Genomic DNA, 23404 nt, shown 5'->3' with positions numbered 1-23404 from the left:
CTTTCTGAAGTGTCCCTTCAGCTAAAAACATCCTTGTGAACTCAAGTCAGGATCCAAACAGACTGTGCCTACCTCTGTAAACCACAAGATAAAAATGAAGTGTGGCTAGTGCTAAAAGGGCATGAACCAGCCTGTCGGGGAGGGCTGGTGGCTCCTATCCCAGATGTCTGCCTCTGGGCTTTCCCTCATTAGCTGCCCATATAACTAGCTTTTGAAAATACTGTGCCCCTTCCTTTTCTCAAGCAGAAAGGGAAAGCACAGAGGAATTGATTGTTGCACTAGCCATGACTTGGAGCACGGGTAACTCTTGCATCTGATTCAGTGACCAGCTCTCCTAGGAGCAGATAGTAAAGAAGGATCAGCTTGTGATTTCCTTCCATCAGCTCAACCCCAGATACTTAGTTGGCGTCGTTTGCCATCTAGGAAGATAATGACAAAGAGACATGAATACTTCTGTGTCTTCTTGGCGTTATAGATGATAGGCCAAGATGATTTCATAGAATCAGAGAGAATGATAGAATAGTTTGGGTTGGAGGGCATCTTAAATATCCTGTAGTTCCACCTCCCTGACAGGGAAGCTTCCACTTGCTCACCTTGCTCAGAGTCCCATCCAACCTGGCATCAAATAGTGGAGGGGATGGGGCATCCACAGCTATTTTGGGTGACCTCTTCCAGTGCCTTCTCACTGTCACCATGAAAAATTTCTTCCTTAAATCTTATCTAATTTTTAATGTTAGAGATTCCTACTGCTAAATGCATAGGAGATTTCCTTGAAGAATTTTTTTTTCATATAAGTTTGAATGTGTGGTTAGGCATCTAATCTTTCAAAGTTATCTGCCTCACTTTTCTGAGGGAAATGAGGTGGCTGCACATTGAATTTCTGATCACTCCTGTCTACCACCTGCTTGATTGAGATTGTTGTGTTAGTAATCAGTCAGTCAGAAAGCGAATGCTCTTTCAGTAACAAAACCAAGAAAATATTTCCCATTAAGCCTTTCCAGTGAGTTTATCACACTTCTTAAAGAAGTATGTGGAAATAATATGACAAGAGAGCAAAGTGCAGCTCTGGTACCTCTGTTAAATGTGACACAACTTGGTTGCTTCCTCCTTCTGTTCCCCTTGCTTGCAGCACTCCCTGGGTAGGCACCACCATCTGCCCCAGTATATTCCAGTCGTATTGGCAAAGAATTTGGGTAATTCAAGGGGCTTCCCTGCCCTTAGCAGTTCCTGGGAAATGTATTTTGGGTAGGCACCTATGTGCCAGTATGGAACAGGTCTGGAGGAGAGGAGGGTGTGCTTCCAGTGAGGTTTAGACAGCGATTGCAATCATCTTTGCTAACTGTAGAAAGACTCACATCATTTTTTCTGCATTTTCCTGAAAAATGTAGCTGCTTCATTTAGAGAAAGGCTTTTCATAATTGCCTTAACATACAAACAAAACAACTAAAAAGGTTTAATACTGCTGCATTTTAGAGTTACAGCAAAGAGGGGAAAAGCACCCAACAATAACCTTCTCAACCACAGGATCATATGTAGTACACCTGAGCAATTCCTAAACATCTAAGATTCCTGGTCTGAAGAAGTACCTAACCACAACCAGATAAATGGCCTTTCTTTGGCCTTGTCACGAGAAAAACTTTCCTAGCATCTGACAGTCTTTTTTCTCCATCAGTATTTCCTGTCTCCACAGGCTGCTAAAATGCCACCATTTTTGCATTCTGTGAAATCAGCTCAGGCCCTTCCTCTGGGCCTTTTGCACACTTTGCATTTGATACGTTTTTTTCTGGTTTTTCCTTATGAGAGGTAAAAGGGCTTTTGTAAGCCTTCCTACATGCAAAAGTCTGTGAAGCTGTTTTCCTCCTGCAAAGAGGCAGTGAGGTTCTGTTCTGTGCATGGGTTTGGGAGCTGCATGCTGAGTCTGGCTTTCTTTTCTGGGTTTGTTACTGATGGGCAGCATGGCTTAAGGGATTTATTTGGGATGAGACCTAAAAATCCTTTTGCTGAGTGCAGCCTGACTGTTTCAGTGTGTCATCCTGAGAAAGAGCTGCTGTGTACTTTTCTCTCAAACATTAGGCATGAAGGAGCCTTTCATATACTCAGGTCTTTATTTTCCCATCTTCCAAATGAGGAAAGTGCTGCCCATTTCAAAAAGCAAGCAAAGTTTTACTTAAGTTAATGTTAAGGTACCCAAAGACAGTACAGTAACACTGGTAAACTGTTGACCCTGGTGCAAGTGTTTCATCATTTTTCTACTGATTTTTAAAGCTTTTATTCAATTCCACCCTTACTTACCACAGAGCCCTTAAAGGTTTGTTGCAAATTGCTCTGTTCTATAGCAAAGTTGACTTCATCCAGAGGTACCTGAAGCAACCTCAGGAAAGGCAGAAGCTGCTCTGGAGTATGCAGAAAGTGGGGGAGACTCTGAAAGATGGATGGGAACTTCTGTATTCATCTCCCTTCAACACAGTAAGAAAGTGAATTTTGGGAATGGTAGATTAGTCAGTTAAACATAAAATCCTAGAAAAATTCTTCAATAGCTAATAAAACTTTTTAAAAACACCTTTCAAAAGTAGTATAAGATCAATCTAATTTTCTTTGCCAATGGGATGATGCCATGTAGACATGGAATAAGAAGCAGATGTTATAGCTGGGCTTTAGTAAGGCTCTTGACACTACCTCAGCACTAATCTTATGCTTGAGAGATGTGTGACAGTGATTAAGCTTCTACATGGCAGAACAAAACTGATGCATAGTCTTCAGATAGTAATTACAAGTAGCTCACTCCCAAGAAAAAGCATGTACTAAATCTTTCTTGGACTTCTCTTTTGAACATACTATCATTCCATATTTTCACTAGTAAGGATAATGAAATTTGTACTATTAAATTAAATCTGTCCATGTAAAGCTGAAATTGTTTGCAAGTAAAATGGAGGGCAGAATTAAATTCAAAACAAGCTTGACAACTTGGAGTACTTGCATCTGAAAAGGTAATTTCAATATGGGAACGTTGAAGGTGCTCACTTCAGCAGAAATAGTCAATGACACACACAGCAAATAAGGAACAACCAGCTGGGTAGCATCCCTTAGGAAGATCATCTGGGCTTGTAATGGCACAATGATGGCATGCACATGCAGCACACACCGAGACGTGCAAACAGAAGTCAGCTTGCAAGACGTGAAGTAACCTGTTACCTTTCTCAGTATTGACAAAGCCTCAGAGGAATTTCTGCCTTCCCTTTTGGGGCTGTGCATCAAAATGATGCAGAGTGACAGGAGGTTTCAGGGAAAAACAAGCATAAGCTATAAAAGAAGAGTGAATAAATTAGAGTTAATTAGTCTAGAGAAGAAAAACTTGAGAAAACATATATCTGTCCATGAAAGCATTAAAAGCGTGATCCATTCTCCAGGAAGTAACAGAAACGGGTACTAGTGGAGACCTTCAGGTTAGAAAGAGGATTTTCCTGTGATAGTGGTAAGTGAGCAGAATGAGAAGTTCGTGGGAAATTTGTAGAAGACCTCATCAGAGGTCTTTACAAACTGTGTCTGCCCTGTTCCTTCAGAATGGCCTAGATGGTTTAGATCGTCTGTTAGGGCAGAGGTTTTGTAAGGGGACTTACTCCAGGTCAGCATTTCTGGAGTTCTGTGCTGTGACTGCAAGAAGAAGCATTTGCAAAGAGCAGCATGTATTTGTTTTCTCCCCCGCAGCAGACTGCCCTGCTCTATTGGCGATTGACTTTGGTTGCCCTTTTCAGAATGAGGCGTTTAGTCAGGGAGCCCTCAATAAGGCCAGACAGCAGTGCTTTCCATTTTCTCTGCTAGCAAGCAGAGATCCTGTGGGTCAGCAGCCAGAAAAGCAAATTTCCCCATCTTTGTGCTCTATATAATGCCATTCTCAGCAACCTTTGTGGGTCACCACCTCCATTCAGCCAGGAGTACACTGTTACTACCATATGAAGAAGCATATTTTCGAAACGTATTTTAGCTCTGATTGCATTAAAGAACGGATGTTTCTGAGCTACCAGCAGAGTAAAACTCTGACCTCTACCTGTGTTGATTTGCATGGTAGTCATTGTCCTCTCTGTTTGCCTCTGTCTAGCTGTGCATGAGTGCAGGGATGAAATATGCCCCTTGGAGTGGCAGCAGGACTGGTGGTGTTCAGAGTTCCCGATAACTTCACACAATGGAACATGCCAAATGGAGTTGGAGGCTTTTAACAACTGTGCTCAAGCAGAGTGGCTGTGCACATATTGTCTGGGGGGACACCATGACAGAACGCATAATTTACAGCTCAGTGAGTTCTGTAAAAAAGCCTAGCTCAATATCAGTGTAGCACCACAATGTATTTTACTCTGAAAGTCTGGGAATCTACTTTGATTACAGCTAAGTCAGTTCCAAGCCATAGCAGCTCTGCCGACTTCACCAGCATTGCTCCATTTAATCAGCAACAAAGTTTGGCCTGATGACCAGCAATAAATACTAAATTTGACCCTAACATTTTCCCCTATGATTATGCTTTAGCTAGCACAAACACAGGTATGGGAATTGTATACTAGAGATACTAAAGCAACTAACTCAGCAATTTTTCAGCAATTGATGGTAATTTTTTTTTCCAAAATCATCCTCTTGCTGAAAACTTATGACCTTAAAATGTAAATACAGCTATTGATCACAATGAAAAGATGTGATCAGCATGCCAAGACATCCATATCTCTGTGTGTGTAAATACACAATCATATCTATGTGCATTTGTACACATGTGTAGTCTTGTACATTCTACATTACTGATGTTTGCCTTGAGTATAATAATAATTTTATTGACTGTCTATTTGGATGCACATGTGCCTCTCACTCTTGTTCACGTGTTAACCCTACTACAGAGATCTACTGCTCGTGTTTAAGGCAATCATTTTTACATATTTTAGGAACTGTATATCTGAAAAAAAGTTTCTTGCATTCAGAATCCTGAAATGGGGAAGACTTTGCAACAAGGATAAAGTTATCAAATTACATTAACACCCCCTGCCAGCATTCAGGTTTCAGTAAATTTTCAATAGCCTTTCCTGATTTGGAAAAGAAAAATATGTTAGTGTCACACATACATACATAGGGGTTTTTTTCATATTAATTAATACAGAAAACATTTCTATTGGAAATGCCTGGGGTTATAGATTTTGTTAAATAGGGCTCTTTGAAGTGTAATGTAGGAAACACTAGGGATACATTTGGCTGCCAGGTATGGATACCAGAGTCTCCCACTAGATGGAAAGTGAATTTTCTGTCATAACTGTATCAGAGTCCTTGTTGTATGTCTAAATGAAACAAAAATGAATGACTGGAGCTCTGAAGTTAGGGTGCCTGAGGTGGCCCAGTGCTTTTGCATGAGCAACAGCAATAATAATTGGTATTCCAGGTTTTGCTGGAATTTGTCACAAATGCACTCAAAATGCTGCCATTTTGATATTAGTATTTTAAAAATGTCTTTAGCCACTACACTATGTGTAATTTAATGCCCAGAGACAGGCTTTTTAATAGTGTACCATTTAATATTTCCAAGATATTTCATAAGACTTAGCAAATTAAAGGTGAAAGGGTCTTGTATATGCCAACATATTTGAATATGGATACCTAAAATTATGTTCCATCACCTCAGTATCTCTGCAAAATACATTAATTCTGCAAATAGGATAGGAAGCAAAGACTGAGTTAAAAGACTATCACTCAGATCCATTTCCAAATTACCCTTCAAAGCAACAAATCCTCTGGCTGTATATGGGAAGATAACTGTCCTTACTTTGCATATACCTTTATGTCATTTGAGCTGAATATTTCATTGAGCTGGAATGAAATCTTGAGGTTATAAAGGGCTGTTCTTTGAAAGTATCAGCTCAGTAATGAGAAGCAGTGCAAACAGGCAGTATGGATATTGGGCCCTGTTAGGAAAGGAATATATAGTAAGTGAGATGCTGGCACAGGTGTCCCAGAGAAGTTGTGGAAGCTGTGTTCAAGGGCAAGTTGGATGGGGTTTTGAGCAACTTGGTACAGTGGAAGTTGTCCCTGCCCATGGCCAGGGGGTTCAACTAGATGATCTTTAAGGTCCCTTTCAACTCAAACCATTCTATGATTATATGAAAAAGAAAACATTCCTGTATGGTCTGCCTGCACATAGAGTACTCACGTGGATGTCCCCATCCCAGAGGAGAAAGCCCTATTTCTTATTATCTCCCTACATGAATTGCAAAGAGAAATGTCTTGTTCCAGGTTGAACAGCAACTGGATTAGACTAATTTGGAAAGAGGTATTTTTATGCCAGAACAACAGCATCAGCACAAGGACTAGCAATATCCTCTTTTGTAGGCAGGCTCTTGTGTCTCCTCACCTGTAGGCTTTAAGAGATGCCTTGGAGCATAGGATCATCTATAAATGGAGAAAGCTAAGACTGTGTTTTGGGAAACCCTTCATCTTCTGTATAAAACCAGGAATGTGATAAATGGCTTCATGTGTGCAGAGCCTTGCTGCAGCAGACAGATTTTTGAGGCAGGGGTTTGCCACGTCACCAAGCAAGTCTCCAGTTCCTGCTCCACCAGGAGCAAGCAGAATGGCCACAGGGTGGCCACAGCCTGGTCGGCAGGGTTTGCAGAGAGATCTTTGTGTCCAAGGCCATTTTTTGGACTTAATGTCTTCCTTGTATTCTGGGAACTACATTTAATTTTTGGCTGTAGGGGTGAGAAAGAAATCCACCATCCAGAAACATGAGCAAAGGATGGCAAAGGAAGATGTACCAGGTGCCAGAAAACCCACTGAACAGAGTTTTACTCAGACAAATATACCTACAAATCTGAAATTTAGAGAGGCAGCTTTCACTATCCAGATACTTTTTGACATCCCTAGGTATAATTCTAATTATAGAGCCTTTCAAACTTGTGTGGCAGAAATGGATTGAGTTAAATAGTCTGCTCAAACTGCCAGGGGCTTCACAGCTAAGCAATGAATCCCTCTAGTTCTGATTTTATTATTGGGGTATGGGTTTTTTTTTTCCTGAGCTTATTGGAAATGGCATTTTTTTATTATGAACTACCTTCAAATATATGGAAAGAAGTACCTCCTGATGTGTGAGTTTTCACCTTACTGCACTGAGCCAAATGGTTATGGTCTTGTCTTATCTCTTCAGAAATTAATAGCAGATGGGACAAGCCATTGCTAAAAGCGACAGGCATTTATTTTAATACCAGAGTCTAGTTTCTAATGCCTGGTAGGTATTATAATGTCAATGAATTTCTTTCAGAGAAAAACATCCTTCAGCCTGTCAAGGTATTGAAACCTAATATTGAAGAGAGACAGCAGAATCAACTTACTGAAAGTTGTTGCTAAGGAAAATCATGTGCAAGAGTTAAAAAAAAAAATTGAGCTTTATTTAATGATGAAGCCTATTTACATTGCCTTATATGTGTCCAGCTCATGATGAGAAATAAATCACATCTAAATTTTAGTGAATTAAAAGGAAGCAATAGCTGCTAATGACTGGCCAGATCTGGATGTGCTTTTCCACTGATGCCAGAGTACTTAAAAGTTTATATTCTTGCACATGTGATAAGTAAGTAATTAAAGCAATGAGATCTTTACAGTCAAAGACATCTGATTTCCCCCTGCCCTTTTTAGCTATATAATTATTTTCCATTTTTAGCCGGTGGAATTAAGACCCATTAAATACTAGGATAATTGTTCAACATTTCTGTTCCTGCCACTTGATGCAGAGGAAGATGATAAAAAGAGAGCAGGTTTGTAGTAAAAGCAAGGATAGTCTGAATTAACTTTCATTTATAGACACTAACCTCTTGAAGTTTACCTATAGCCCAACACCAGAAATGAGTTCTCCTAAAGGATAAATCTGAATTACTGGGGAGGCATGTTTCCATGAAAACAACAGGTAGAGCCTAGGTGGATTAAATTCTCTCTGCTGCAGTGAGTCCCTTTAGAACATTCCTCCTCCCTCCTCACAGGATTCAACCTTTTTCCTGAGTATTTTAGAATCTCCAGCCCAAAAACTGCTCCTGATGTCATCAGCCTAAATGAAAGGCTTTGAGATCAGTGGAACCAACACATAAGCAAGGGTCCCCCTTGGCACAGCTCACAAGAATAAGGACAGGTCAGCCAAGGGCAGCTGATAAAAGCCCAGGTAGATGGGGAGGACAGAGACCAGATCAGCCAATAGCACGTGTTGGTAGAATGTGTTCCCTGGGAGCACCTTTCCTACCAGAGGGCTGGGAGACTCTCCAAATTCACTTTCAGAGATTCCAGCTGCAGTGCATAAGGAACAGCAGATCCTTTTGAAAATCAGCCAAGACTTTCTCTATCAGCTTGTCCCATGGAGCGTGGCATTTCATGTGGAATAACTGCGCTTGAGGAGGGAGCATTTGGATAACAAAGGTGTGATCTGCAAGTGCCCTAAGTGGGGAGGGTGTAATAGCACAAGCAGAAACATCCTCTCTAAATAGGGAAGATGAGTTTATGAGAGCAAACATTCTGAATTTCAGCTCTGTGGGTTTTTCCCAAATAATCAGGCTGTTATTATTGTTATTTATATTCATATAGCATCTAATAGCCTGAGGTACTGCATTAAGTACTGCTCAGACTCAATGTTGGCTCCGTTAATCCTCACGTGAAGCAGATTTGCCTTTGGGCTTGGTTCAATAGACACAAAGGTGTCTCTCTGACTTAATCAACATGAAAAATTTTCTTTTAATTGCTGTGAGATTGCTCCTTGAGTGGGGCTACCTGCATGATTGTGTTTGTGATTAGGAATTCTGTTTATTTTGCAGAGCTGAACCAAAAATAGCTTTTTTTTTTTTCTCACTCCCTCTGCGGTACTTTGACAAACATGAGAGAGTAACTTACATCTTCAGTGGAAACTGTCTTGTTGTATAACAGAGAAAATGAAAATATCAGTGGTATTTTTATCCTCAGCCCAGCTTCTTGGATTTTGAACTGTTTGTCCATAATCCCTTTTTCCCACAGCCCCTGGCTGCAGGTGGAACAGCATTGGGTTACACAGCACAGGCAGAAAGAGCAACACTTCTTTCTGCTGCAGTAGGTGACACTGTCAAATCCAACCTAAAAAATTCTGTGATTTTGTAGAATCCTCAAACTCATGAGGCAAAAGAATGAGAGGTAAAACAAGAAGAAGCTGTGCACTTTGGAAAATATGAAAGGACTAGCTTCTCCCCGACTCTCTGCTTGGACTGCTATTTGTCTTTCTGATGTCTAGACAGCATGATTGATAGATGATTGATAGATGAACATCTGACCTTGGTAGGAGTAGAAAGGAAAGCACAGAAAGATTGTGTGGTTTTGTGGTTAAGTTATCGTTTAGGTAATTTAATTTTTCTGAGCCTCCATCCTCATGAATAAATAGACATAGAGGTCAGGGCAAGGGTAGTCCCTGTTGCCTGCAGGTTGTTCATGTGTGTTAATAACGTAGTCTTTATGTAATGACTTTTAGATGTGTTATGGTGCGTTTTCAGGATGTGCAGTGCTATCTCAGTGCTAAAGGCTGGAGTCGGTCCAGCAAGGCTACTACCATCCTACCCTGGCAAAGGAGCCAGGGTCTGTTTTCTATCCCTGAGGCCAGTGCAGGCCATGATTTGCACTAAAACAGCTGAAGTCTCTTGCACTCTTTAACATCCACCCCCACAAGTGCAGGAGTGCTGGATGTCCCATCCCTGCAAACATTTGAGATCAGGCTGAATGGGACCCATTTAGGCAAAGATAGCCCTGCTCACTGCAGGGGGCTTGGACTAGAAAAGGCTCTTCCAACCCAAACAATTTTATGATAAGGCTGTAGTAAGGTTAAACCTGGACCAGAGGGCCCTGGCCTGTTCTTTGAGACCAAGACCTGAATATGCTATACACTTCAACTTGGACCTTCCCTTTACTTTTAGTTTGGGTCTTTATTATTCAACTTTTTTTTTTTTTTTTCAGCTGTTGTGTTTTTAATTAGCTGTTAATTCCTGGGACTAGTTAGTTAGCTTCTGGCTACTTGGGGAGTTGGGGAAGGGGTCAGGAAAGAAGGAATATCTTGCTTCAGGGTTTTTCTGTCTCCATTTATTCTTCAATTCTTTTAGGCTGACTGGAGGTAATGGTTCTTAACGTGCTTTATAAATCATTCTGCAGAGGATCTTAAATGATCCTGTTATTTAATAAGTATGGAGAAGTGAGCTTTTATCCCTCCAAAAGCAGTGACAAATTCACTGTAATTTCTTCTGGATTACTGTATTTGGGGTAGAAGAAGTAATAGAAGAGTTAAAAATATTGATCTTACAGCAAGTTCCAATTGCCCTACCTTCTCTTTTACTTGCCATAGAAGCATTGGAATTATTTATGTTGAAAAACAGCACTTTGATTTAATAGCATATAGGTAGGGGTGCTTGGAAGGAATTTAGAAGCTCACTTTGGAGAATTGTGCCAGTCTGAAAACCTGAGCATTAATGTTCTTGAGATTTGGAGAAAGGTGAGCCTGCAGCCGCATCAGATTGCTGCAGCTCACCTCCATTTCTAGACCCTGCTAGCACATCTCAGAGATGAGATTGCTTGCACAGGAGAGGAAACAGAATTCTGTTACAGGGATTTCAAACGGAAATTTTTATTCAGGCTGCTGGAAACTGGCACTCTGGCTCTTTGGCTCCTGTCTGCCTGGGATACCTGCCTCTCTTGCACAGGCTTTGAGTCTAGGCAGGGCCATCACTCTGGCTGCCAGGTCTAACTACAGTGGGCAGATTTGGCATCCCCAAAGCTGTATTCCTCATAAAATGGTGAAGCCGATGCAGAGAAAGCACAATGCTGACCTACCGAAATTTAAAATTTACTTGAAATGAATGTTCATCAATTGGATTTTGAATGACTGTTCTTTGGGGATCGCATTGAATCTACTTAATCCCCAAAACAGCAGAGGGAAAAGTGCTGCACATCTCAAGCAAAACTTTGCTAGCCCTGTTCACACCCACTAAGAGATGAGAAATAACCAGATTCATAGGTCATAGGAAATGGTTTCTTTCCAACCACAGAGGCAGAGCAGAATGAACTGTGAAGACATTTTGGTTTTAACAAATGTGTAGCTGGGCTCAGCAGCCTTGTGTGTGCTGAGCATTGCTGGGCTTCACAGGAAAGTCTGTGAAGAAATGATGGCATGGATGCTCTGTCATGGTCAGCACATATGTCTGTGGTGTGACTTCTCTTCTGTAGGCAGTAACAAACATTTGGTTTCCAGTTTTTGTACCTCTCTGTGCTGCTTGTGTGGAGAGGTATAAAAGTCCTGCTCATATAGACCTGTGCCTTTTTTCTTGTGAGATAAAATGAGAGATCAGGTGATCAAGCAGGCAGTTGTAACAATGGCTATCCCTTTGACTCCTCAATTTTCAACCTTGAAAGAATGGAGTCATTTTTCCAGGAGCACCATACAGTGCTTTAAAAGCCAGGCTGTTCTTTGTGGTGCTCTGGAATCAGCATTCTCTCTCTAATAACTTACAGGGTTTGAATGAAGACAGGAATTCACTGATGTTTTTTCCCCTTGAACACCTATCATCTCAAGAAATAAAATGTCCAAAGATGCCAGAAATATTTCTGTGGTGCAGGGAGCTTCGTAACATTTCACCAATAATGGTATTCCTTCTTTTTGGTTCTTTGTTTTCTTGAAGGATGTGTGCTTGTCGTGTCTGTCATCGAACAGCTTGCACAGTGGCACAACAGTACAGTAAAGGCAGCTGTGGAGAGACTGTGTGACTACATACCTGGTAAGTACCAAATAATGTGCCATATGCCACGTTGGTGCTGATCTATTTCCCTGTTAATTCAAAACTTGCATTGGAATTCTGAAAAAACTTTATCCACCTCTTGTGCAGGACCTCAAATGTGTGTAGCTGGGTGATAGCAAATTGCTATTTACAGGGAAGTCAGTGACATGGCTTCACTTAGATTCAGAGCTGGGATTTTGTCCCAAAAGTTAGAGTGAATGGGGCTATATTAAGCCCCACACACATGTGAGCACCAACGCATGCAGACCAGTTCCCTTTCTTTTTCTCCCCTTAGTCTCTTTGTTAGCAGATTAAGAATAGATTCACTGTATGCCCCACCACTCCTCCTGCTTGTTGATATGGGTCTTTATAGCAACAGTGAAGATGAAAATGTTTTCAGCGGGTGTGGGAACTGCTATTGTAACATTTTAAAAATGAGATGAGGCTGACAGGTGTAAGATGTGAGCATTTGATGTGCACAGAAAAGCTTCTGAAAAGTAATTGGTGATACAAATTTCAAAAGCGATATCTATTCCATGCGAATATATGTAAGACTCCCCTTTTTCTGCCCCTTATTTTATCTACCCAAAGGAGATTGGAGCTCCACAGGCACACCCCTAAATAGAGAACAGTTTGAATGCCAGAATAGCTTTGTGCCTCACACACCAATCCTATAAATATTTAAGTAGCTAGATCTCACATTCATGATATCTTTTTAATGTTATTAATGTAAAAAGATGGCTTAGGATTCTTCATTAAAATGTCATTTTTATATGATTTCATGAATTGTGTCTCTGAGAAAACCGTCTTGCTCTGCAGACCCCAGTTTCACAGAGGATATGTGTAGAATATTAATTCCCTCCTTTCCAAGGAAGGATTTCCCAAGGCAGAATGGGGCAGGGAGCTAATTGCTAGGATTTATTCATCAATAGAATGACGCTTATCTGATTTCTATTCCATAAGTCATATCCTCAGTGTTGTAAATTACAGGCACATAACCATGAAGTTGCAATTAGAAGCACTGATCCTGCTGTTAAAACACAATTTTGTTCTTTAAATTATGACATGCTAGCTCTGTATTCATGATTCACTCAGTGGACCTTGTTCTTCTGACATGTCAAGATATTTCTTTTCAGCTGCCATTCTTTACACACATAAAATCCTATTATCCCTTTAGTTTAGTCTGTATAATCCAGTTACCTTCTGAGATGCATGGATATATCCAGTAGAAAAAAACCTGACCCTGAACTTGAAAGGAGTGAAAAATCCTATGGATTGTGTGGGAGCTAGAGTGTAACCTGATTTATCTTCTCCTGGGAGGTGAACACTGCAGCCCAACAGGAATCAACAGTTTCCTCTTGCTGCTTGAAATGGTGGAAAAACTTTGGATGCTCGTGAGGAGCAAACCTGCCAAGGCAGGCCATGCATTTCAGATGGAGAAACAATTTCATTATTATGCACATGCCTACAATCCATAGCAAGAATAAAGCAACAAATTAATGGCAGTGAGGCTTTTCTTAAGGCATAAAAAGGAGTAGGACTCCAAAAACCTTAGAAAGTGGAGTTTTTGAGGGCCTCCTATGATTCTGATTACAATCAAGTCAGGTTTGGATCAAGCATTCTGTAAAGTTATGTGATGCTGAAGAACAAAAAATGCTTAGAGAAAAAGAGATAAAATTTCAGTACCTGTCAGTCCCACTCAATCTTACAGGCTGTGTAGAAAACAGAACCACAGCCTCATTTGTATGGAAATACTTGCAATGTGTGTGATTCAAGTGACATGGCAAATAGACCTATGAAAATAAGAATAGTATGTCATGAGTGAAGAAGGCTCTTGAGCAGATAGAAAGGCCAGGTCTGGGGGAAGGGCAGTATTCACAGTGTAAGAGATGTTCTTAGCAAGGATGTATGTTCACCTGGATACTGACTGTCTGCTTGATGGCATAGAGGTGTCTGATACCCAAAATGTGCTTTGAGACCCTCTGCCTCCAGCTTTGCCTCTGAGTCATGCTCTGCTTCTGTGTTGACCACTGCTGTGTCAGCTTAGAGCTCAAGTACACAACTGTGTACTTAGAGCTCAAGTACAAATGGCAACATGATAATAGCATCTTTTTTGCCAATATTTGTCCTCTGGGACTCAGCCAGGGTTTGTGTTTCCACGACTATGAAGCTATATATGAAAACCTTCTGGACTGTTCTTAGAGGATCTAAGGGATCTTAGGGGATCTCTTTTAACTGAAGCAAGTATACTATTTTCTCTGAATTTTCCAGCATTTAGTTTTAAGCTCTTTTCTTGCCCCTGAAAACCCACAGTTATTCATCATTTTTCTCTTTCTCTCCCCTTCTTTTCTTACCTACACTGCTTTTTCCTAACAGAGATTTCCCTTTGCAATATCCTCTCCTTGTGTGTGTTAGCGGAGCTGGAGATTTGTGAACACATGAATGCAGCCTGGCTCCAATGGCAAGTCCTGTAAATGCTGTCTGTGGCTTTGGTCTTGGTGTTTTGTTGAAAGCCAAAGCCTGAATGGCATCTGAATCTTCCCAAAGGACCTTACATGCTTATTGATAATTTAACATTACTACTATGAGAAAATTGGTGTTACCAGCAAAATGCTTTTATCAGTTCTCCAGAGCTGATAGGCAGCCAAACTTCTCTCTTCTCCGACACCAGGAGAGGTTACAGCAGCCGGCTGGCTCCTTCAGAGCCAAAAATGTTGTGGAAACCAGCTGGTTTGAGAAACTCATAAGGAAACCATCACCTGTGATGCACTGGGGAGGTGTTGGGGAAACCAGCCACATTTGCCTGCAGGCTACCTTAGGGAGCCAGGTACCCCACTGGTAAGCCTCATCAGAGGGTATTCCAATCAGCAGTGATGCCAAACACAGGTTATTGATGTCTGCGACATCTTTCATTTTAGGTGAACAAGAATAAAATCTAATTCTAGTCAGGAGACCAATTTTTACTTGCAGATTGCTTCTAAAGAGCCAATAGTGAGGAGTTATGTGGCAAAGGAGGCAAAGAAATTAAGCTAATAACTTGATTGAAATAAAACACCTGTCATGGCATAAGAAAAATCAGCTACTGTAGTTACAGAAGCTGCCTGCAACACCATGAGTAGGAGGGTGTTGGGAAAATTATCTCTTCATTCCCTGATATGCCTTCCTGGTGCCAGTCTTCCTTTCTCAGGTGCAGGTTGCCAGCTGGGGTGCCTGCAGTCCTGGCAGGAGAGCAGCTGTGGGAGCAGGAGCACACCCATGTACCCTCCACACAGCAGAACAACCCACCTTGTATGCAGCAGCCCCCCAGTCTAGCCTGGTTAAAATGGAATATTCAGCCCAACGTTGGGGGGAAGTGACTGCTTTGGGTGTTTCTATGGCTTTTCTCTGGGAAAGTTGAGAATACTCTGTGCTTTTTTCCCCAGGTACAGATACTTATCTGTCTGGGTAATTGAGGTGCAGGAGAAAACAACAACTCTAAGGAGTGAGGAGTTGTCACGGCACTTGTGTGAACCTGTCTCTTATGATATTTCACAGCACTACCCCAGCTGGAGCAAGGCCTGGCATCTCCTTTGCAGGATATGTGCGTGGTTAACCAGCTCTAGTCTGTTCAGGCCAACAAACAGGCACTTTTCCTTCACGGCATGGTCAGAACAGTGGCCTGCTTGTATTCAAACCCTCACTCTCCCTCGGTGGCTTTGCTCAGGTGCATGGATCCCCTGTTATTTTACAACAGTGCCTGAAAGAAATCTCTGATGAACTGTCTTATCAATTACATGCTTCACACATATTAAGAAAACCACCTGAGCCAGCATCCCAAAAAGGCACACGGCTGTAGACTGTGAAAGGAAGCCAAATGAAAAGTGTCAGGTATTTCTTTGAATCCAATAACTCCTGCACAACTCCTGCTCTACACAAAATATATTCTCTTAACTCCACAAGCCCCCAGAAGCTCCGAGGCAGTTCTAGGAGTAGCATCAAGCCCAATATCACTTTCTGCGCTTTGATTTATGTGTTTGTTTTCTTTCTCCTTTCAATCCTACTGAGATGTTTGTTTAAACTTCTTAAAAGATTTTGTGGCATGCAACATTTCTTTTGACTTTTCCATTTTCCATACTCATAAAAATGAACAAAAGTTAGTTTGTCCTTTTTTGTCTTCATCATGTGACTTACCTAAAGCCAGAAGGCTTTTAGGCAAGACTAGAAATTCAGATTTTCCCATTCTCTGCTGCTTCACTGAGGTCAGAGATTCACATGCTTCCCCCTAAGGTAAATCAGCATTCACCTTAATGAACCAGCTGCTTATGTATTTTGACTGCTACGAAACCAGTTTCACCATGTTCAATTACTTAAAAAAAATTTTAAATTATGTTTTCTAGAAAAACTGCAAGGTTTCTGTTATGTGCTTGCTGAACTTTACGGACCACACATAGCTGAACTGTAAGTATTGCTGTGTCCTCTCAGATTTTTGCTTAGTTTGTTCTTGACATATACAGATGTGATGTCAGGTTGAAGTGGAGGGATTTCAGTCCTAAAATCACATTATTTTTAAAGCAGAGGTGCTTCACAGTGATTCTGGTTTGGCATTTGGCACAGCTATTCCTGAGTGAATAAACACAGGCTGCCACTGGTAACCATTTTGATATTCCATTTAAATCTCAGATCAGGCCCACCTGATATAATTATCTTTTGAAATTCAGCTCATTTGGCTGAGGGAGGAATTTGAATAACCTGTATGTGTGAGACAGGTTCTATAAAATCACACAGTTGTTGCTTGGCTCTTGCTTTCCATTCTAACTCTAATCAGGCTTTCTAATTGTCAGCCCCTACATGCTCTCAGACCCGACCTTGATATGCACTCTTGGGGAAGCCTACTATTTAATTTAAGTGATTAAAAATATAAAATGTAGGTCATTTTATTCCTCTTTGAAAGTTCTTAGTTTAATTAACAGAGCTTTTACTAGACCTTCTTCTTCCCTAGGGCTTTTATTTTTGTTTTTAAAACTAGCCAAGGGACTGCAAAGTGCTTACAGGACTAAGAAATGCTGTAATCAAACATTTTAATTTAATTCCTAATTAGCCCAGAGGTGTGTCCCAAAAATGAAGAAACAATCCTAGCGCTCATGCTTGGTGATTAAAAGTTAAGGATCTTTGAAGGATTTCTGGTTATGTTGTTGAGTTAATGATTGAACATTCATATGTGCCAAATTGCATATGCATTAACTTTAACCTTTAAATCTTTGTCAGGCTTATGATTGATTAAAAAACTAGAATAGTTATAATGCATTTGATTCAGGTGCTGCATGTAGAGCACAGTCCTTTTTCATCATCCTGGGTTCCAATTTTAAATGCTGAGTAGGATGTCGTGGCAGAAAATCTTTAGAACCCGACACTGTCCTGAGCAGCGGTTATGGGCCACGGTGAAGTGAGCTGAGATTATTGTGTGGTGTGATGGAAAGATTTAGCTTCCCATGGAAATAGCTTCTACTTTCAAGAGCCCAGAAAAACATAATAGTCTTTGTTTATGCACCATTTCATTCAGCATAGACAGGGAAATGAATGCCGATGTGGTTTGCCATTCCTTGAGGCTGTGTAAACAGGATCCAGGACAACCACTTTGTCATCTCTACTCTCCTCCAAAGGTGAGTTGTTTCCCACTTTTCTTAAAACTACTGATTGTGGAATGTCTTTTAAGCTGGAATTGAGCAGTTTGAAGGCTTCTACTGCACATGCATTGTCTAGGAAATAAGCGTTTAGAGCGTGGACGTTCCTAAAAAATGTCTGTTTGAACAAAAGGTGCATAACACACATTAGCTGTATGGACCCTCATCCACTGGGTTGAGGGTGTGTGGGAGTCACAGGGTCAAATTCTCTTGTACTGTCTGGATCAGAGAGGAAGAGTGGGGACTTTATTGTTAAGCAGTACAATAACCCAAAGCAGATACTCAGCTGAGGTTCATCTATGCCCCCATGTTACTACAGCACAACGAGTGATCCCCACCTTGCCTGATCTGCCGTGACAGCCTGCGTGGGTGCAAGTTACCTGCTGCAAATGCAGGGCTATTTGACTTGGATTAGTCTGCTGTGCAAGAGGTTTAAGCTAATGTGCATTATCTTTTGCCACAGGCTGAATTCATATTTAATTACCACTGCTTCTGTGATGTACAGTTACTTGCTACAACATTTGCAGGTCCTTGATTGCGTGTCCTAGACCTTTGCCATACTTGCATACTTGCATATCTGCATAGGTGTCTGAACAGATATTGTTTGTTTTGGGATTCTTTTGGTTGTGAGTATTTTTTTCTGTTCCAGACATCATGCACCTCCAGTCACACTAAAACCTGAGAGTGATGGGGGCTGTTTGGTGGTGTTGAAAAGCAAATCATTCATTTCAGCACTTAGTTTTGGAGATCTCTTTCCCTGCATCTGGATGGAGAAAGGCATGTTTGGTCTGCATGAGGTGTTTCACACAGGGTCTAGTCCAGCAGTCATTGAAATCAGCAATATTTTTATGGGCTTTAATGATCTGCGGTTCATCTCCAATATAGATCTAGTTCTGCCAATATTAAGGTCTGGGGAAACACTTGCCTTCCAAGAATGACAGTAACATTTGTTTTACCTCAGGTGTGAGTTTGTGCTCCATGATATGTGAACATAGAGATCTATGGGTGTGCAACCACACAGGGGTGAAAGAAGATGAGTGCAAGCAGCAGAGAGGGCCCACACTAACTCAACTCAACCAGAATACTGCCCAAACTTCATCAAACAGGTGCCATCAGAAATCCCCCATCTTGAACTGAGTGTCAGAAGTGCAAGGTGCCTCTTGAAGTGAAAGAGGATGCAGGCAATGAACTGCACTGAAAAAGAGGGATGGGCTCGCCATGGCTGCACAGTGAGTTAGGCTAAGGAGGCTCCTGTGAAGAAATTAGAACACCTGTGTTGAAATGCTAGGCTGATCAGACAGAGGGGAAAGGATGCCACTTGTGGGGTTGCTGTCACATCTTTGGGAGCTCTTACGCATCTCCCAGAGCAGGTGTATGGCCAAGTTGTTATCTCGTTCCACCTCCAGCAACCACTTCAGTGAGTGCACTGTCCATGAGGAAAATGGCTGAATGTTGTGGGGCTTTGGTTTATTTTTTTTAAACAAAATTTGGACTCTTTTTTTGCAAGGCCTGGAGACTATCCCTCTGAGCAAGCAGCTCAAGCAAACCCTCTTCCCTTCTGAGTGGTAGTTAAACCCCTTTCTGTCAAGGTATTTGTTTCTCAACAGGAATAAGGGAACTCTACCAACAAAATCTTTTTTTTACACTGACTGTGCCCTTCTTTTTGTCTCCCCTTGTGCACTGAGAGAGCATGAGGAGATGGGAGGAGAAAAGCAGTGCTTGGAATTCATGCTCATGTGGTTGATAAATTGCCCACAGTAACTCTGTGACTAGTCAGGCTGAGCAAAGATGAATTATGGGTGAAAAAATTAATACACAATCAGAGACACAGGTGCATAAAATGCAGTTTACCTCACATTTGCTCCTTTAGTTTGTAATTTGATTGATCACTTCAGTTTTATGAGTCTACAAATGTTGGCGCAGTCCCCTGCCGAGTGTTTGAACAAGACTTTAATACTAATGACTGTTCTGTCCAACACTATTGATTTTCAGGTACTTCATTTAGACTTTTGGATGCCCATTTTCCCAGAATTAGTATCATATTTGTACTGGCAAAGGGAGTGAAAGAAATAATGTTACCTGTCCTTGGATAGCTGCATAATGCTCAGATTTTACTTGCCTCTAGATAAAAATTTGGAAAGTGGCAAATATCAACATGCTTTTTCCATCATTAGTTTATTTTCTTCTGTTTGTGCACGGTTGCTTTACTGAGGTTTTGTGTTTTGAGGAAGGAAGAGCCCCTGCTTCAGAGGCCTTTCAAACTGTCTACTTAATGGAGATGCCGCAATCCATGTAAATGATATGTGCATTACTTCATCACTTTACATACTTCCCTGGTCTCTAACAGATTAGCCTTTTTTTTTTTTTTTTTTTTTTTTTTTTTTTTTTTTTTTGGCCAAGCTGCCTGGAGCTATTAGCACTCTGTGATTATTCTGGAAGACTTTGCTCTAATTATGGATAAAAAATATCACTCCATTCGCATGGAGCTCAGTGTTCCCAGCACGGAGCTGGAGGAGAAGGGCATCCAGTCTGGTCAAGGGCAGCCCCCTGTTGCTGGGGCTTGGGCATGGTGGGCTCCTCTGCTGACAATCAGTTCCAGGGGCAGACCTCTGATGCTGGTAGGGAAGATTGGAAGGGATCCTTGCAGCTCCTGGATCACCAGCATGACCATGCAACCAGTTGTTCCTTTGTAATGGGTCCTGTGATCCTATTCTTGCCACCAGTGGCTTTTAGAGCAGAGCAAAGCTTCTCCTCTGCCTTTTAGTACGAGGATGGCAACACTGGGGTCTCCTTCAAGAAAAGAGACAAACTAGTAGGGCAGATCAGAAGTGAAGGGTTACTAAAGGTGGCTGAAAAGTGGACAGTATCTGAAGCTGCTATAAAATGCTTTGTGGTTCAAGGTACATCTGTAATGCACTTTGTAGTTTAAGCCACATCAACAACAGATATTCTAACATGGGCTGCAGAATCACTCCAAAAGACTGACAGTAGTGCAGGCACCCAAGATACCTGGTTTAGGATGACTGGATGATGTTTTAACCAAAAATGTTTATTAGTTCATATGCTGGAGGACTTTCTGCACTAGGTTGTGTAATACAGGGATGTTCCTCTAGTGAGTGAAAAGGGCTGAAATAGGGTGAAGAATTTTATGCAGTGCCTACCACAATTCCTTTCTGCCCCTCAGAACAAACAGGTTTCCTGGAGATTATTCTCAGCTTGTCTCTAGATTGTTTTAAGACAGCTGTCCTGTTTGGTTAAATGGCAATACTTTAATTAATTTGTTTGGGCCAGACGACTTCAGCACTGTAGTAGTGCTCTAGCAATCACTAAAACAGTCTGCTGGAAGTTTGTACTCCATCTTTCTGCCTTTCAGGATGCCTCTTCTGCTTCCCATCATTTTTATGCTCCAGATTATCAGAGACCCTTTGGCTGTGTATTTTGTCTTAATCTCCATCAATAGGATTTTGTGGAAGTCATTTTTCATCAGCAAAAATATACTATTTATATTTTTATAATTTTATCTTGCCAAAATAAGCATCACTGCCACAAGCACTCATACTGGTTTGTGTACTCTCCATCAGGTCTTTCACTGACTTTCTACAAAGCCATATCCCTTGTGGGTATTACTGTGTGAGGACAAAGAAGCATTGCTCGTGAACAAATCCCACTTTTAGCTGTGCTATTTGACAAGCTTTGCAGAATTTTGCTATCTTCCTACTCTTTGCTAAAGGATGATGAAAATTAGTTAGAAGGAAAACTTGGAGTGTTTCGCAAATATCTGGTCTCCTGGGAAAAAGCTGGCTAACAAGGATGATAAATGAGAGAGAATTAGAGTTGGTTCATGCTTTTGTTTACTATGAGAAATACATCTGTTTGCCAAAAAAGAAATCACTACTGGGAACGTGTGGTCTTTGTGGAGAACACTGAGAGAAGGCAGTGAGTGAAATCCCAGTGACACCCTGCTCTCAGCCCCATTCATGGCTGGATATCTTGTGCACACAGGGTGGCAGGGCTGCTCCAGCTGGGGTGCATGGTGCTGGCTGCTCCCCAGGACTCACCCATCAGTGGCTGAAGCCTAGGGAAACCCCTCCTTGGTGGTGTTCTCATGCCATGGGAAAGAGAGGAGGCTCCTGGCAAGCCAAGGTGCAGCAGGGGAGGTTGTAGGGGTGGCATGGCCTTCAGCATCAGGCTTGACATGCTGGTGTCAGTCAGGGATCACATGCGATCCGTGAAACCAGGAGTGTTTTCTTCCCGGTGGGTATTTCAGCTGCCAGTCTTTCACCGTCCAGCCTGGAGTGAAGGAACTTGTGAAGTGAGAGAAGGTGTCAACTTTAATGCTTCAGAGAGAGCATTTTCTACATGCAACGTCATTCCAGCCTTTTCTTCCCTTGTTTTCTGCTTTCCAAGTGCAGTATTCCTGTAACTTTCTGAAGCATGGATTTCTCATATGCTGCTGCTGTGAGCAAGAAATGTCTCTCCCACCCTGCCCAGCAGAAAAGGATTGATAAGTCCTACCTCTCTGGGAATTTTCCTTCTATTATACTCAATTTCGAGCCATTTTTCACATCTGCCTCTCAAGTAATTTTATTGCAGAAATGATAACAGCTGGCGTTGTACAACATAACTATGGCAAACATAAGATGCATGATTGGTTTTGGGGACAGCAGTTGCCCAGGGGAAGTAACTAGAAAACAATGTCTTGGTTCATTGCTAGCTTCTCTCATCTATTTGTGACATACCCTGATTTTTAGAAGACTATAGGCACCATGAATTAAACATATATTAACTACATATATTAATGTGACACATATATTAAAACCCAGCAGCTTAGAAGTCTGTGTTCCTTGCTGCTTATGCTTATCCATCCATACCCCTTTGTGTTGTTCACTGTAAATTTTTGACCCTTGAATATCACGGTTAATTTATTTGCTTTGATCACTGCCTAAATCAATTATAATGACATGCTAAATTTTATCCCCAGCACAAAAATGCTGGCAATGATTACTTTAAATACAAATTAAGTCTGCTTTAATATTCTAATCTGGCATGCCGCTGTTCAATAAGGTGCCATCACATGAGGGACATTTTCTTTTTTTTTCCAAATGCTGTAATAATAGCATTTGCTGAAGCATCCTATTTTCCCCCTTGCTGAGTTCCTGTAGCTCTGTCCAGATAAATATAAACTTGTGCTGACTTTACCTCAGAGCCCTCAGACCCAGTAATGTCCTTAGGCTGGGCTGTAGGAGGGACTGATAGCAGGTCATTTTCAGACAGAACAGTTTGTCCCCACTAACAGTTTTGAACAAAAATCAGGTGCTACCGTATTTGTAATATTCTGGATTTTTTTTTCCATTTGAAACATTTTCAAAAATAATTGCGTTTTAGCTCCTTTTTTATTTTAAGATTGGGGGGGTTTTGCCAATTCTCAAAGCCTACAGAGCATAAGTGGTTCTTCCTGCTGAGAGAGAAAACAGGCAGTTTTCAGCCTTCATCATGCTGAATGTTGAGGAGGAGGACAGAGGCCATCACTTAGTTATGTCACATATCATATTTCACAGATATGGCTGTTTTCAAAGGTGGCCTAATAAATGCAGCACAACATATGGGCATTGTCATCACTGAGATAAAAGAATATTGTCCTGAATTGAAAATGGAGCAGCAGCAGGGAGCACACTGGTGTTACCTCAACCCTCCCAGGCTCCTCTGACTGTCTCTTCTCTTTTTTTTTCTTTCTTTTCCTAAACTGGAGTTGTGAAAACTTCCTTTCTTATGGAAAGATATGGCTGAATTTGGAAAGTGCTGTTCATCAGAGTTGTTAAATATTTTGGATGACATGAGCATATCTGGGCATCCCCTCACCTCCATGGCTGGGAAGAGTCCTTGTGGCAGGAGAAGCAGTGTGATCTTTCTGTGCTGTGATACAAATTTCTCAAGGCCAGGTCAACTAATGGCAGAGTGTAG

General features: G+C 41.4%; 1 protein-coding gene across 5 annotated transcripts in view; it reads left to right on the top strand.

Annotated features, from left to right (window-relative positions):
• AOAH (acyloxyacyl hydrolase) overlaps nt 1-23404 on the top strand; it is an 83057-nt gene that overhangs the window by 13320 nt on the left and 46333 nt on the right. For all 5 annotated transcript variants that reach the window (XM_085573349.1, XM_085573350.1, XM_085573351.1 and 2 more), the window contains 3 exons: nt 11688-11783; nt 16160-16220; nt 17323-17422. In XM_085573349.1, the coding sequence (XP_085429475.1) occupies nt 11688-11783; nt 16160-16220; nt 17323-17422 (257 nt within the window). The remainder of the gene's footprint in view (nt 1-11687; nt 11784-16159; nt 16221-17322; nt 17423-23404) is intronic.

This window comes from Lonchura striata, chromosome 2, assembly GCF_050655825.1.
Source record: "Lonchura striata isolate lonStrDom1 chromosome 2, ASM5065582v1, whole genome shotgun sequence".
In the NCBI taxonomy this organism is placed as follows: domain Eukaryota; kingdom Metazoa; phylum Chordata; class Aves; order Passeriformes; family Estrildidae; genus Lonchura; species Lonchura striata.
Note: the sequence above shows the minus strand (reverse complement) of the source record. Positions and strands in the feature narration are given on the sequence as shown.